At 35.7% G+C, this 16,608-nt stretch overlaps 1 protein-coding gene across 1 annotated transcript in view; it reads left to right on the top strand.

Moving 5' to 3' along the window:
* Window positions 1–16,608, top strand: part of CEP170 (centrosomal protein 170) — a 96,619-nt gene that overhangs the window by 61,127 nt on the left and 18,884 nt on the right. Inside the window, exons 10-13 of the mRNA XM_069009904.1 lie at window positions 519–668; window positions 7,108–7,234; window positions 10,071–11,879; window positions 15,899–15,949. Coding sequence (XP_068866005.1) covers window positions 519–668; window positions 7,108–7,234; window positions 10,071–11,879; window positions 15,899–15,949 — 2,137 coding nt within the window. The remainder of the gene's footprint in view (window positions 1–518; window positions 669–7,107; window positions 7,235–10,070; window positions 11,880–15,898; window positions 15,950–16,608) is intronic.

The raw sequence follows: 16,608 nt of genomic DNA, 5'->3' as shown, positions 1-16,608 counted from the left end.
ACATCTTGGATGAGATGGGCCAACATGGTTCATGAGACCTGGTGGACTTTTAACATCTGCTAAGTCCCTAACAATTGAAAAACTGAAATTTTGTTTGTATTTGAGAAATTATTCAATAAGCATTTGTATTTCTTATTCTCATTAGATAAGAGCAAAAATCTGAAAATTTCGTGGTTCTAGGTATTGAGGTTTTCCCTTAATTGGTAAAATGGGTTTTACAATGATTTTGCTTTTATCTTTTGTTCCTTTCATCAAAGTGTCATTTTTTCATATCTGCCCATTTCAACTAGCAGTTCCTTGAATTTTCACAATGTTGACGTAGACTTCCACTTTTTTTTTAATTGCTGTAGATGTTTCTTCTGTTTAATTTGTATATTGCACCAAGGTGACAGATAAGGATAATACAGTAAAACTTATTTATACTCACTATCCAGCATGCCACCATCCATCCATTAACATTGAACATTGCATAAGGATGGTATTGGGTTAATGAATGTAATGGTTTGTTTCATTTTCAGGTATTTGGAGTGGATGGCAGCCAGGATTATAATAGGCCTGTTATCAACGAGAACCAGAAAGATTTAGTAAAAGATTGGGCTATAAATTCTGCTACAGTAGTGCTGGAAGAAAAAAGACCACTGAGTACAACTGGATTTCTTGACACAGAGGTAGAATTTAATTTTTGACGGTCTTCTTTTTTCTTCCACTAAAAGAGAGCACTAAGAACTGACCAGTAAGTGTTAAACAGGAAACAAAATCTTGCCTGGAAAAGATTAACTCAGATCTATAAGTATTTTATTTCTCCTAGGCCTCTATTGCATTATCAAATCTTCTCTGTCAGAGACAGGCACATTACACTGCAGAGGTGTTTTAAAACTTGGCTACCTTTCTGTGTGCACTAACACCAGTGTATTGGAAATGTAGCAGAAGTTTCCTTGCAACAACGTAACTTTGCACAGTATACACGTCATGTGAGTTCTGCAGAGGAAAAGCTGATCATGTTTTATAGCCCAAAGCAAGTAACTATATTAAAATTCATAAATAAGATGTGTGCATTAAATGCATGTTGCAAAGTCAGTTAGGGAAAAAAAATGGTGGATAATACTTTTCAGATTTTTTCTCTGAAGCCAGAGGACTTTAGGTTTTTACATTTGCAGTTTAAGTTCTCCAGTGAGGTGCCACTCCGCACAAGTCACTTACATTAGTTCATTCAGATGCAGGATGACTTAATCCAGTTAGTGAAAGATTTAACAGAGGAAAATGCCTGGCTTTATATATGACTTAGAAGACATACACAAGCTAGATATTGATCATATTTCGTATTGAAATCTTGGGAGACATTCTGATATCACTGTGATGGATAAACTAGGTTGAAATGTGTCTGGAACAGAACAGGATCACAATGGATCAGAATCAACTGGTAACAGTAATGAAGCACATAACACTTACTTCTACTTCCCTTGGTAAACTGTTTCTGAAGCATGATCCTGTAATTTAGTTATAAAGTTTATAAATAAGCAATTTTTTTTAAATATATCAAGAGCTTAAAGTACTGCTTGGTGTTCCTGCCATGCAAATACATTGATTTTAATATTTACAAATCTGTTTCTCCTAGAGGTATGTTTTATCATGGTTGTATTTTAGCTACTGTGAAGTTTTGAGACACTAAGTATGTCACTGTGTCTAGATTAATACCTTTGACTAATTTCTCTAAGGTTACAGCTTCAAGTGAAGTATTGCCACACAGCATAGACATATCCTGCGGAAGATTTTTCACCTTGCTTCTTTGCACAAATCTATAACCACATTATTTCTCTCTCTCTTTTTTTTTTTTTTTTTAGGCCTTTTGCAGCACTCAGCTCTTTCATGCCCTATCAGCTTTCAAGAGTATTGATATTTTTCCACTTTTATAATTCCATAAGCAGAAGAATAATATGTGATTTATTTTATGAACATCATTGGTCTTTTCAGGTGTCAGTTTTGCAAATAAAAGGCTTTGTTTTTACAAGACTGAGACTCCTCCTGCAATCATATGGCAGGTCTAAGAAACCTTCTGGCAATGACAAAGTAAAACTCACTTTGATTTAGGTTGAAATTACAAGAATTATGCTGTTTTATTACTGTGACTGCTTTGCTGCATTAAAAGGTCTTTATATAGTGGGAGAGAAAAGGTTATTAGCATAATTTAAAATATTATTACAAGGCATGATGATAGGAGAAAAAATGAAAATTATTCAGTAAGTCAAGGGGCAAAAGTGACGAGCAACATGGATAAAAGATTAGTGTGAAAAGAGTTGAGGACAGATAAAGGTGGAAGAAAGCTTACTAGAGAAAGTCAAAAGTAGAAGTTGGTTGATAGATATGTAGAAGTAACAGAGAAGCTAGTTCAGAAAATTTGAGGTGTGTTTTAAAGGGAAATAATGGGGAAAAAATCATAACTACTGAGAGAAGATAGTTACATTTAAAGTCTTATTACCAAAACTTGCACTCAGTTTGTTTTGTCAGTAGGAAAGGGAGAGGCAAATGTGTTTGATTTGTAAAGTATGTGGGTCATGTTCTCATATACAAACTTTTCTGCTTGTGGGTTTTGGAAGACTTACTGCATTACTGAGCTGCAGATCATAAGTTTATAAACCTTTTTGAAGATCTTGGCTAAATAGTCAGGTAACATCAGGGTAGCTCAGAGTTCCAGTTTTGCATCCACTCAGATTGTGGGTGGGCCTTATTCCAGGTGTCCATCACATTTATTCCTGTAGATGATTTAGCAGAATGAGGTGAATTCAGAACATGATTGGCATAGAAAAAGCAAAGAATAGAAATCTAAGATACTTCTGTTCAAGAAGACGGAAAAGATGGCCTGGGAAATTACAAAGATTTTATAAAAACAGTTTTACAGAATCACAGAATAGTTTGTGTTAGAAGACACCTCTGGAGACCATCCAGTCCAACGCCACTGCCAAGGCAGAACAGGGTCACCTAGAGTCACTTTGGGGGTTGAAAGCTTATTCTGAACTTAAATATCTTAGCAGTACAGGGCTTGTGAAGCATGAATGAAATGCTTGGAAATGCTTTTCTTGTTAAAGAAATTCTCAGCTTTTTCTTTGATACAACAGTCTTTTAAGTACTTTGGAGTAGTGTGTGTCAGAAATAAAATAAAGCGCAGAGTGAGTGTCTTGACAGAGTTGGATTGAGCTTGAGTGGACTGGTTCTTGCCTTCTCAATGATTACATATAGGCAATGAAAATACTAAATCCATCTAGTTAAAATATTTCAATATCTTTGATTTTCTATATTATAAGCTGCCACTTCCCAACCAAGGTAAGTGTGATTTAAGAACAAAAAATCAGTAAATAGAGAACAAAGAGAATATTATTGTTGTTGTTATTATTATTTGTTCTGACCATATGAGCTTGGTTAATAAAAATACTGCAGGCATTGGGCTATAATTTATCCATCCAGTTTCCATTTAATTTTCAGTGGTCAGTTGTCTGTGCTAAACACAATTCTTAAATAATGGTTTATCAACACTGTGTTTGATATCTTCTGGTTTTTGGTTGGTTTGGGGTTTGTTTGGGTTTTTTAAATTTTTTGTAAGACTGAAGCTCAGAAACCTGGTTCTTCATCTTCGGGGTCATCAGTGCCATTGACTACAATGTTTTTTTTGCTGTTTTGAATGCCTACTTTATGTCTTTCCCACTGAAGATCAGATGAATAATACTACTGACATTCTGAATATTTAATAATTTCATTCATGTAAATATTTGCTACATTGCTTCTTAGAAGTGGAGTATTTAGAGGCTGTATTGTCCTTTTGTTTGTGCTCTCAAATTACTGTAATTTCCTGTCCTGTAGAACAATCCATTTAGTTTGAAGTTTGATACTTACTTTTCATTTGAACTTAGATGCTATACTGAAATGTAGGCTGATGTATCACCAATATCATAGGGTTGTGAAAAGGCAAATAGGACCCTTGGATACCCGGGAAATGTATTATCAGCAGAAAAGGGCAGCGTTGTCCCCACAGTGAAGCTTCCCCTGTAATAGTAGCACTAGAATTGTTGCCACTCTTGGTCAGGAAGGGTGGATACAAGTCTAGAGAAGGTACAAAGAAGTCTCCTCAGGTTGTTATGGAAATGGAGATTTACCTAACAATGCTGTTCAATTTGTCTCTCAAAGTAATAGCTGAGATGGGTACAATTGCTGGGTTTTCATGTATAAAGGGAGTAAGTATAACAGAAGAAAAAAAGAACTGTTTAAGATAGATGTCAGTGTTGTTCCAGGAATAACTTGAAGACATTGGCTGTAAATAAATAATGTATGGAAATCTGTAAAAAGATCATCACCCTGGAGGAATATGGTTCTGAAGCAGGTAGTGTGAGGAGGGAAGAACTGCTTTCAAGACAGCAATTTATGAAAAGATGACATAATATTTTTCTTACAACTTGAACTGACTGGAGTTATGTTTCTGAAAAGACATTTTCATTTTTTTATTACTTTTATTCACCTTGTTGAAATTTATTTTAAAAAAAACCTGTTATTCTGCTCTGAAATGCCAAGAACTGGAGATGCTTTCAGGTGTAATGTGTGTGCACTGTGGATTTTTTTCAGATGTGGGGCCTGAAGCCCTAAATCTTCAGGCTGAATCATAAGCCCACAGAAATCCATTGGTACATTTTCCAAAGAGTTATTACTCCTATTGACTTTTTATGTGCGATAAGCATAAGAGAAAGCAGATTTAACATGAAAGTAAAAGGCTGGTATCTCATAGGTAAACCCAGCTTTTCTGAAAGACAAGGAAATTCTTCTTGGTATTCAAGAGAAGATTTGAAGGATTGCTTTCTTTGATGCCTTAGGTTTTAACTTTTATATTTTTCAAATCCTGTACTGCCTAGTGTGTAACTCTGAAGTGTCATGTGGCCTGCTGTTCTCTCATGCTAATTAGACATAACAAACCTCTCTTGGTTTTCTCTCCAAGGACAACTAGATTGTCCCAGGCCCCAAAATGTGTGAAATAAAGCCTTGAGAGGAGGGGCAAACTTGGGATAATTACATTATTAATTGAAGTCATAATTGGAGAATTGACCCTGATATGCAAATGCACCAAACCTATAAAAGTGTGAAGAACCCGTGACCCAGGGTCCATCTTGTCTGTAGCCTTTAGACTGCCCAGGGTGTACCTTTGAAGGGCCTTCAAATAAATACCTACTTCTATTCTCTAATTTTTGTCTAGCCTCCGTTTTTAAGTGGCTACCTCAAGGCATCATCTTGAGAGCCTGTAAGATGCAAATTGATATGGATTATAGGAAGAACATTGGGATAACTGAATGTGACCTTTTAGATACATGTTTTATAAACCTTACACCTTCTGGGTGTGCTTAAACTACTATGAAAAGAAACTGCATCTTTTTGTTGTTGTTTGTGCTTGTATACACAGAGCTGGCAAAGCACACATTTACTTTCACTGTTATGTAGAAACCATTTTTTGGCAGTGTAATTAAATTCAGAGAAAAATAATTTTATCATTTTGCTTTGCTGCAGTTAATCTGCAAAGTCTTAATATGTTTCTCCATTGTGAAGTAGAATTCAGATTTCTGACACATACCTGTATCTCTGTAATTGGTTAGGTGGTGCAGAAGGAACTAGTTGAAGTTTTCTGTAGCAGAGGTGATTGGGACGTCTATCATGTTTGGATTTTGCTATAGTTAGTTGTTTTATTAGATAGAAGTTCGCTGGTACAGACAGGAAAGGAAAGTTAATGATAGGAAAGAAAAATGAGGGTTCAGTAGTTGTCAGTTCGTAAATGCTGTGTGTTTTTTGTAATGTTCTTACTGGCACCTTGCATTGTCTTCAGAAGTGCCCATAAGTAACAGAAGCATTGAATTGCCTTCCTTTACTGTTGTTAGACTTGAATTTTATAACATTTTGATTCTAAAAAATAAATTCAAAATATGGAAATTTGTATAGCAGTTCAAACAAATTACCTGCTGCATCTCTGATTTACTACATTCATGATATTCCGGAAGAGATTTGTTACAGTGCACTTGTTGGCGTTAATCAGGAGAAGTTCAAGATCATAAATTCAAGCTTTCCAAATGTCTGAGTAACTTTTAATTTAAAAGAAGTTGTCATATAATAGGTGACATTGTTCACCATTCCATTTCTGCTAAATGAATTTTATAAAATGTATAGTGTTGTTTCCTGGTGAAGCACTAGAACCCAAGAGTGGTCATTAGGCAAAACCCAGCATTTTGAATAGTGTGTGAAGATTTGAAGATGCAGCAGAGCTGGTGACATTTTTCGGAGATGTAAGCAAGAGAGACTGTAATATATTTGATATGACAGTAACATTGCACTGTATGTAGAAATCGGTTTTTTAAAAAACATGCTGTAGTAACGCAAGAAGATGGTTTAATTCTATGCTTTTCTTACATTTTAAAAATTTTCAAGATTTCAAAAGGCTTGCCATCAAGAAACTAAATTAATTTCCTTTCTGGTGTAGCTGCAAAAAAATTGTAAAATACCGATGACATTGACTTCACTGTTACTCAGTAGGATGGTTTAAAACTAATCTTTGCTTCTTTTTTTGTTTAGGCCAAACAAATAATCAGAGCTTCCTTTCCTTTCCATCATAAGTTATCTTACTCTTTCAGTCCTTAAGGTAGTCTTTCTGTAATGAAGTAAATACAGTATTTCATCTGGACAAGACGGTCTTCTAAACCGGTAAAATGTCGCTTTCTTGTCTTCCTGAAGCACATCTTAAATTTTTTAGCACAGCCCTACACCCCACGTTCTTCTCCTGTACTTCTGAGCTGAGGACTGAAATAACCTGACCTTAGAACTAGCACATGTTCTGATAAAGTTTATGTAGGTTCTTTCACTGCACTAGGAACTGTTGTTTCTTTGGTACTGATTCTGCAGCTGTATAGGTTTTGTTTGTTTGCCATTGTAGAGCTGGGGACTCTAAAATTTATTGAGATAAACTATTTTTTTCAACTTCCTTCAGGAAAATAGTGTCTGACATACCTATTCAGGAAAAACCTGGAAAGATGGCATGCTTTTTATCAAGCAGTTATAATTTTTCTTCTGCTTTTTTTTTTTCTTTCTTAGGAAGGTTCTACTAACCCTGGAGGCAAACGTTGGGTATCACAGTGGGCCAGTTTGGCTGCTAATCACACACGTCATGACCAAGATGACATGAGATTGGAGTCCTCGGTGCCTGCTCCATTAGAAAATGGTATTAAAAACTTTTCTTGTTGTCATAATTTATGCTGAAAAAACCTGTGAAAGGGAGAAAAGAATGATTATGTACTGTACTTGGTCAGCTTTTTTACTCCTAATGCCTCATTTTCACATGAAATTCTGTTTCATTGAGCAGAAACAGTGTAAAAACAAGCTCAGCAGTAGTGGTGTCTAGAGTGGCAATTGAGTGCCAATATTACACTGAATGTTACTAAAACAGGTTGATAAAAAGTTTAATATTAGAGAAACATTCACTTAAATGCAGTTTGGGTTGGTCTGCATAGTATGTTTCTTTCCTTACATCTTTATTAGTCTAAATTGGACTTCAGTGTAATGATTAGTAAGCAATCCAACCTGAGAGACTTCAGCTGAAGCATAGCACCCTTCCTTATCTTGGAAATACAGAAAACCTTTTATATTTCTTGAAAAACCCTGAAACCTTCTCCTTAGCAATGAACAACTTTATCTCCCTTTCTTGTGAGGGCCAGATGTTCAGGCTATGTTCCTCCATAGTTTAATAATTCACATTTCTGGTTTTTAAATGGTTTATTCGTTAACATCTGCACTCTTGACTATAAACTACTTACTTACCTTGCTGCTTTTCTGCTTTTTTCTTCCCGTCAATTTCACGTTAAAGGTTGTGAACGCCTTTGGGAGAAGTTTTACAAAGAAGTTTTGCTTTTGATGTTGAATAATGCAAACTTCTGCATCAATGCATGAAAGAATTCTTACCAGTGACTGCTGCTTCTTTTGTAGCTTTTCCTCCCATCATAAGCATAGAACTTTGTCTAGGATACTAAAAGTCAAAGGAGATGGAAAGGGGAAAAATTAAATTATCCAATATACACAGGATAATGGAAAACAAGAGCAAATTTTTCACTGTTTGAAAGGATTGGGTGTGTACATACCAGGCACTTAAAATCATAGCTATTGAGACTGATCCTTTGTGTGGTTAATTGGGAGCTTTGGTGGTCTTTTGTTTTCTGTATTGTTTTAAATGGTCACTTTCAGATGAGGTACTACCTAAGATCTTCTTTGGAGAGATAAAGGCTTCTTTTACCATTATAAGAACTAAGATAAGAGATAAAGTGAAGCAACTACTGTGTAGTGCATACCCATACTGCAAGAATTCTAAAATACTAAAAGGGAACTAAAGCATTCAAGCACCAAAGGTGTAATAAAAAAAAATTTGGTTTATACATCTAAAAACCAACTCACAAAATATGTCTTGTTGACTTAGATGCCTGTATCTTCTTTAGAATTCTTAGTACTTAAACTTCACATAACAAAATGTAGCCAAATAGGATGCTGAACAACACCAGGCCTTTTTTTTTTACTAAAGGCTGTTTGAAATTCACCAAGAAGCAAGTTACATGCTTATATATGTATAAAATATTTGACCTGGTAGGTATGTCTGAGAGAAGTCAATCTTCACAGAGGGCAGTCATACTGATTTTCATTAAACCTTCAGTTTGGTTCATAATTTTCAAGGAAAAAAAATCCTGGAATTAGAAAACCTTTCTTAGATTTCAGAGGTACTTAACTGCTTCTCAGATCAGTGTCTTAACATAGATTATAGAAAAAAAACCTGTGAGTCCCCTTTGCATTCTTCATCAAAGGTGTGACACTGCAAAGAGAAAAGATAGATTGAAGAGCATGGATAGAAAGTAGCAGGTGTACATACAGCATGGTTGTTGATATTCAATTAATTGCTTGGAGGATTCTTGCAGAGAGAGAAACCCTATACTCCAGTTTATATTTATTTTATATTGGTTGGAGCAACCAATGTTGGTGGCAAGCCGTGATAGGAGAATCGCACCAGGGTGTGCACAACAGTTGTTTATAGATCTCTCCTGGCAAAAAGGAAATAGACAGATGTGTGTTACAAAGTGTGTCACATTATATTGCAACAGCTGACAAATGAACTGCAAAAACAATTTTTCTATTCAAATATTCAAAGGCAGAGCAATTCATAGAGCAATTTATATCACCTTTGAGTAATAAAGGCTTGTTTATGACAGCTCAACTGCTGTGTTTGTTAAATGAGCAAGGAGGGCACGCTCATCATCACTGTGGAAAAATAAAGTTTGGTTTCTAAAACAGTTATTCCTTGCAACAGTCCATGGGATGGCCATGCTTTTCGGCCTAAGGAGCTTTCTGTGTGCAGTAAGAATTCAATGAAAGTGCTTTAGCAGTAGTACTGCATTCTTTTGATGCTTTGTATACATTTTCTATACATTTTTATACTACAGTGCCTTGTTTGGGATAAAAACATTATTTTTGCTTTCTCAGCCATAGTAAGTTCTTTGTTCATGAGTGGGGCTTTTCAATATTGCTGAAAAGTGTCTCCCAGCACTGCAGATTCTTGCCCGAGTGTGGCGAGCTCTCGCACAGAGAGGCTGTAGTCTGTCCATGAGGCAGACCTCGAGCTGTGGAACCGGCAACTAGGGAGGAAGAAGGAGCATCTTACTCTTTTTGGTGGTTTTGAAATCTGGTCATAAAGGTGTTTAGGAATGTAAGACTTACTTTCCACTTCTTGTTGTAATGGTGTGCTGATCGATGTAACAGTGACTTCTTACCTATTTTACCCTACTGCGAGATTGTAAAAACTTTGTATATATGATGCAGCTGGCTGGAAGAGTTCATTAAATGTTTTCAGCCTATACTTGTCTAAGTATAATTGATATTGCCATAGAACAGCAGGATGGACTGATGACTTCTTCAGTTCTGTTTTATGTTGTATTAGCCTTACACAGTCTTAAACATTTAATTTTTCTATTTGCCATGCTGTTGAATGTCTTCTCAAATATTTCTTTCTCTCTCATTTTTAGACACAGACATCAGTGAGTCTGGTATTTCTGTTAGAAGTGCTGGTTCAGCTGCTTCTATTACCAGCCAAGGTGAGCGAAAGAGGAGGACACTTCCACAGCTTCCCATAGAGGAGAAAGTGAATGAAAACTCAAAACCAAAAACTGTATCTCATCAGAGGTCAGAAATAGGTGAAAAGCAAGACACTGAACTTCAGGAGAAAGAAACTCCAGCTCGTGCCTCAGATGCTAAGTCAAGCAGAACAATGAATGGTCTTTCACCCAAAGCTACTGGAGACAAAGTGTTTTCTTTTCCCAGCTCTTCTAGCAAAGAGAGAGTTGAAATTGGCAGAGAAACTTCTGTGGTGAAACAAGCTTTAGCAAAAATTCAACAACAAGAAAGAAAGGAGCAAGGACACTGGACACCCTCAAAATTATCCTCTACAAAATCTGCTGCAATCCAGGTTGAGAAAGGTAGGGAAGAGATTGTTATGTCACCCAAAACTTTGGATAATCAAGACAATGCTCCTGGACATGTTACAGATAAAGCAGAAATTAAGTTGGTGCAGACCGAGGGAAAAAGAAGGAAAAATGAGGAAATCATTAGAGGACAAAGTCCTAAAATACTTGGAGGAGAAAAAAAGGAATCTTCAAAACCATTAGTGAGGCAAGGTAGCTTTACTATAGATAAGCCTAGCACAAATATACCTATAGAACTTATTCCTCACATTAATAAGCAAAGTGGTTCTGCTGCCCCTTTAGTATCTGCAAACAGGTTACGTGACAGAAGTGATTCGATGGACACTGATTCCAGTATAGATACAACACTCATTTTGAAAGACACAGAAGCTGTAATGGCTTTCCTTGAAGCTAAATTGCGTGAAGAAAATAAAACTGATGAAGGTCCTGATACTCCTAGTTATAACAGAGATAATTCCATATCACCAGAATCAGACGTCGATACAGCCAGCACAATCAGTCTTGTTACTGGTGACACTGAAAGAAAATCCACGCAGAAACGGAAGAGCTTTACCACCTTATATAAAGATAGATGTTCCACTGGTTCCCCTTCAAAGGATGTTTTAAAATCTTCTACGAGTGCCAGAGAAAAGATGGAAAAGAAAACTAAGAGTCGATCTTCAGATGGTGGGTCTAGAGCTGACGCTCGCAAAACTGTGCAGTCCAGTGGAAGAATGAGACAACCATCAGTAGATTTAACAGATGATGACCAAACATCCAGCGTACCTCATTCTGCCATTTCTGATATCCTGTCATCTGACCAGGAAAACTACTCTGGCAAATCACATGGAAGAGTTCCTTTTGCCTCAGCAGATGAACTTTTACATTCCAAGATGGAAGGAAAGTCAGCTAAATCAAAATCCTCTCCTGTTGGACTTGGGCAATCTAGTAAATCTACCACTCTTCCAAGACCTCGTCCCACAAGGACTTCTCTCTTGCGCAGAGCACGCCTTGGTGAAGTCTCAGACAGTGAGCTTGCTGATGCCGATAAGGCTTCAGTAGCTTCTGAAGTGTCCACTACAAGTTCTACATCAAAACCTCCGTCAGGGAGGAGAAATATTTCCAGAATAGACTTACTCGCTCAGCCTCGCAGAACTCGACTTGGCTCTTTATCAGCACGTAGTGATTCTGAAGCAACAATAACCAGAAGCACTGCCTCATCTCGGACCCCAGAAGCAATTATCAGAAGTGGCTCAAGGTTGCTCTCGGGAGGAGATAGCACTAAAGTTTCTGCCAGAACTCGAGCCAATAGCATTTCTCGACTTTCAGATTCAAAATCCAAATCCTTGGCTTCGGCTCATAATTCTCCCTCAGGTATGTGAGATTATTTGAAATAATTTTATACAATACTAGATGTTTTTAACGTGGATTTTTTAAAATTGTTTGAGAAAGAACTCTTACGAAAGTGTTGAGTTTTAGTTGATGCAGTCTTTTTCTTTGGAGTAAGAGGCTTCCATGGCAAGTCTTGTGGAGGTTTCTCACTTAAAATCATAAAGGCAAGAAATTGTTATCCTTTAACTCTTTGGATATGTTTTCATCTTAAAACTAGTAAAACAGAGCTGCATTGGAACACTCAGGTGTGTCAGCAGTCATTTGCTTTAGCGCAAAAACAGAGCCAAGGTCTCTTTGCTCAAGTCATGGTAGTAGAAGTTCAGAAGGTCAGCAACACATTTTGCTACATAGAAGATACAATATTTATTTATAAGGTAGGCTTGTAAATAGGCAATCGGATATTTTTTTTAATAAGAATAATAACATTGAAGTAATGAATTTTAAAACTATGTACTACCTAACTAAATATCATAAAGTAATTTCTATTAAAGGGTTTGTCTTATCTTGGATTATTTCCCATTCTCTGTTCCAAATCATGGTAATTTATGATTTCATCATGATTTCCAAATCATGTTGATCTTCTTTGGTGTGGTGGTTGCTCTACCTTGTCTTATGTGTGGAAGGAAAAATCCATGCAATCTACGAATTTTAACCTACTATTCTGTTAGAAGCGAACATAACATTCTTAGTGCAAGCAGTGTAAAAAGTGGTAGGTTTTTTCAACAGCAATATTAAACCTATCAAAAGAAAATATGGTAATTATAAAAAAGTGAGCTCTCATGTGGAATGAGTATCTAAAATAAATGTCTGCTTGCTTTTAGGATTGTCATGTGACCAACTTTGCCATATTTGCAGTCAATTCACAGTCTTAAGAATAAAGTTAATAGAGTAGCTTCCAGTGTTGCAGCACATTGAAATTTTGCTACATCCTATTCAGACTTGATATAAGCAACTGTGATACTTAATTTCCCACCCTCCTGCTGTCCTTCTGTTGTTTGTTTGTCATAAGTGGACCATGTCAGGATTCTTAGCATTGTGTATTCCCCAGGTAGTTACTTTTGGCTGTGTCATTTATTAGCTAAATAGAAATTTCTGCTGAGATACAAATGAGGTGTTCACTGAGCTATAAAGTTGAATCTTTTTGATATTATGACAGGGGTCTACAAAAGTACCCAAAATAGGTGACACTTCCAATAAAAATTCAGTCTTTCCTTGTGAGATATAATTGGAAAAGTAGCATTTTTTCAATTTTAATCAAAATTTTGAATTGACAATGCAGCCTGAAAGGTGGCAACCCTAGGTTTAAGAAGCATCAGTTAAGACTTCTATATGTTTATTTTAATAATGAATACTAGTTCACATTATAATATTGATTTTTGAACAGGTAAAGCCCAGATGTTATTTGTCACTTCACTGCTTTTGTTTTTCACAAAACTCTATATGAATTTTGAGGTTTGTGTCCATGTGAAGTATTGCAGGCTTCATAAACTTTTCCCAGGTTGCTGCATTGAAGTGGTTTGCTGCTTCTGTTAAGGGGAGTGAGTGTGTCTTTCTCTTCCCACTCTATTAAATAGTCTATCACAGTTGTCTTTGCTAAATGTTGATTTACCTGTATCACACAGTCAGAGTTTACTGTAGCTTGTATAAAATACTGTGTTTTCAAGAGGGAAAAGGTGCCATCTTCTCATGGGTACCCCAACATAATAATCTAGGTAATTGAAAAAAACCATTGCTAGAAAAATCTACAGTAGTAATAGATTCTGTCATACAAAATTTTATAGTTAATACATATGAAGGGAGAAGCCTATCAATGTAAAGGCTAAAATCTGAAAGCAATTAATAAAGCAGTCAGATACTTTCAAAACAAAATCATTGCTAAATAAACCAATCAAGTCTTGTTACTATATAAATAAAAAATACTATTACTGCTGTTTAGGATTTAGAGTTCTGAATTTTGTCTGTATCAGTAACATTATAGTATAATTTTTTACTGGTTTATTTAGATTAGATACTTTAGATACTTTAGGAAAATCTGAATTGCTTTGAAAGTGGTGTAATCTTCTAATGTATATAGGAGTATATATATATATACATGCATCTCCTATTATATATACGCCACTTTTACTTCCTCAATTTAATTTTGTTTCTAGAAGAGTCAACAATTCAATTAATTTTCGCTCTTTTGGAAAGCACTAATGAAGTGCTTGGCAAAAGTGCTTCAACTGTTTGAATGTGTTTACTTCAGGCACATTTAATCAAAGTGTAACAGGAATGGATTTTCTTCTCTCCCTGGACGTAGAAAGACTGGAAAATGTATGATTGTTACCAATATAGGTTTGGGGTTTTGTTTCCTTTACCAGACGACTAGCTGCTCTCAAAATGTTAAATATGTTCCATGGGTTATCTCATCAGAGGTCAGTTAACATTACCACATTGTAGATCTCTAAACATTAGTAGCCTCTTAAATCCAGCCTACAAAGAGAAAGTTACTTCTGCACTTCCGAAATCACTGTTCAGACATACATGCCTGTAAAAATAGAGCAAGAATACGATGTAGTTTCTGGATTTTTTTTATTGTCTTGTACTTCATGTGGATGAATTGCAACATAATAGGATTAAAATTGTCAGACCTAGCAGCAAGTCTGTAATTTCAAGAATCATTTTTAATCCTTGATGCAGTGAAGTATTGCCTACTTTTATATGAAAGGGCAAGCAGATAAAGGGAACATCTTGGATAAGAATTGTCAGCATTCAAGTGATTACCAGAGTGTTTCTGGGTTAGGAGGCTTGATAACTGACAACACTGTGAAGACACATGAAGCAGAATTAGTAACTTTATAATAAAGCACAAGCAGTGAAAGTTCTGATCAAGGCACTGCATCATCAAACAGTAGAGTGTGATCAGTAAAAACAGAGACCAAAGACCTATTTTCACAGTGGAGGAAAACTGAAGATGCTGTTACAGAAGGAGCTATGTATGGGGAAAACAAACGGCAGGATCAGATCTAGCACAAAAGTGCTAAACTGCAACTGTAAAATTAAGTCAGAACAGAGAGACCTTGAGCAGCCAGTTGTGTTTGGCAGCTCTGCTGGCTTGCTGACCTAGCTGTCATTGCAAATAGCTGGCAGATAGGTTGATCAAAGCTGTTGAGGTAACTGTGGGGGGAAAGAAATTGATAATGGAGAAAAAACAGCCCTTACTAAGTACATTTTAGTAGTAGGCTCTTGCAAATGGATGCAGCTTGAGAAGGCGTTGCATCAGAGTAGAATATTTTTTGAGGAACATCTTCAATAAAATTTATTCTCAGATCTTTCTAAAGTGAGAGTGTGTTGTCCAAATCACCAAACTTGCCAGCTTAATGTGTTGTGAGGACATTGTACTTCTCACAGAGTAGTCACTAAATTAGGTTTGAATGCTGATTATTTTAGCCAGGGTTTTGGAGGATTTTCTAGTTAGTGCTACTGATCTTCACAGGCTTTGGTGTCTGAGATAAGGAACTGCACAACAGCTTTCAGAAATCTGCATAAACTACAATGACATTTTGGGCCTGCATAATTTTAAAAATAGTATTAAAAGCACATATGTGCAAACATATAGCTACCTTCCTGGGAAACATGCTTGGATATTGCTTGTTGTGAATCATACAACTTTCAGATTTTTACTGCTAGGCCTACAATAACTTTTTCCTCATATTAATGAGAAACACGTTGATAATATGTAATCCCCCAACATTTAAAGGCCTTAAAATTTAAGAGTCTTAAAAATAGGGTTTTTATGATACTATGTAGACGATTGTTATTGATGTCATTTCAGTTAGTATCTCTGAAATGTTTAAGTCTTTACAAAATTCAGTATTTTTGATTGAATGTATGATCTTTTCCTAAAAAAGTGTGGGTGGAAAAGAGGACCTAATCTCATCAGTATATTTTATTTAAGCAAATGCTTCTAATCTGAATGTTTTAAAACTAATTAACATGATAAAACACTATTTTGTACACAGAGAAATCCAAGCTTCTCCCAGACCCAGACCCTGATGTTGAAACTTACAGTGGTAGAGTACTAGAAATCAAATCTGTTTCTGATATTTCACTTCTCATTCAATTTTTAGTTTTTAAATATATTATTACATATGCTCATTGTACAGCGCTGAGTTGCTGAACTAGCTCACTTGAGAGATTTTAAGATAAATTTTATAATTACTTTGAAGAATATAATTTGAACTGGGACAAAGAATTTACACGAAAATTGATGATAAAATGTGGGCCCAACTCATAAAGCTCTTTGGACTTTGGTCACACATTGCTTGCATGCTATTGGTGGGAAAATGTACTTTTTCTGCTCATGTTTTACTTCCCTAAGATCAAGAACTTTGAAGCCTCCAAAAAGAGATCAGAAAGTAATTGGAGAGACATTGTTACTTTCTTCAATAAAGTTAGAAAATTTTAAAAAAGTAGAACTGGACATAATTTGAAACCCACATTTAAACCTGAAAAAAATTACACAAATTTTGTTTTCAGCAATTGAAAATTCATTATTTATATGAGGGAAGGGATGTAAGCTTGTACACCAATGTCATATTCTACATACTGTAATCTTTGCATTACACAATAATTACTTTCATTATTCATTACTTAAATTCATATTGGTGTATACTTCATTTGTAATGTTGGTTTTTTTTAATGTATCAGGAGAAATCATTATTAATTCTTG

This window comes from Aphelocoma coerulescens, chromosome 3, assembly GCF_041296385.1.
Source record: "Aphelocoma coerulescens isolate FSJ_1873_10779 chromosome 3, UR_Acoe_1.0, whole genome shotgun sequence".
NCBI lineage: Eukaryota > Metazoa > Chordata > Aves > Passeriformes > Corvidae > Aphelocoma > Aphelocoma coerulescens.
Note: the sequence above shows the minus strand (reverse complement) of the source record. Positions and strands in the feature narration are given on the sequence as shown.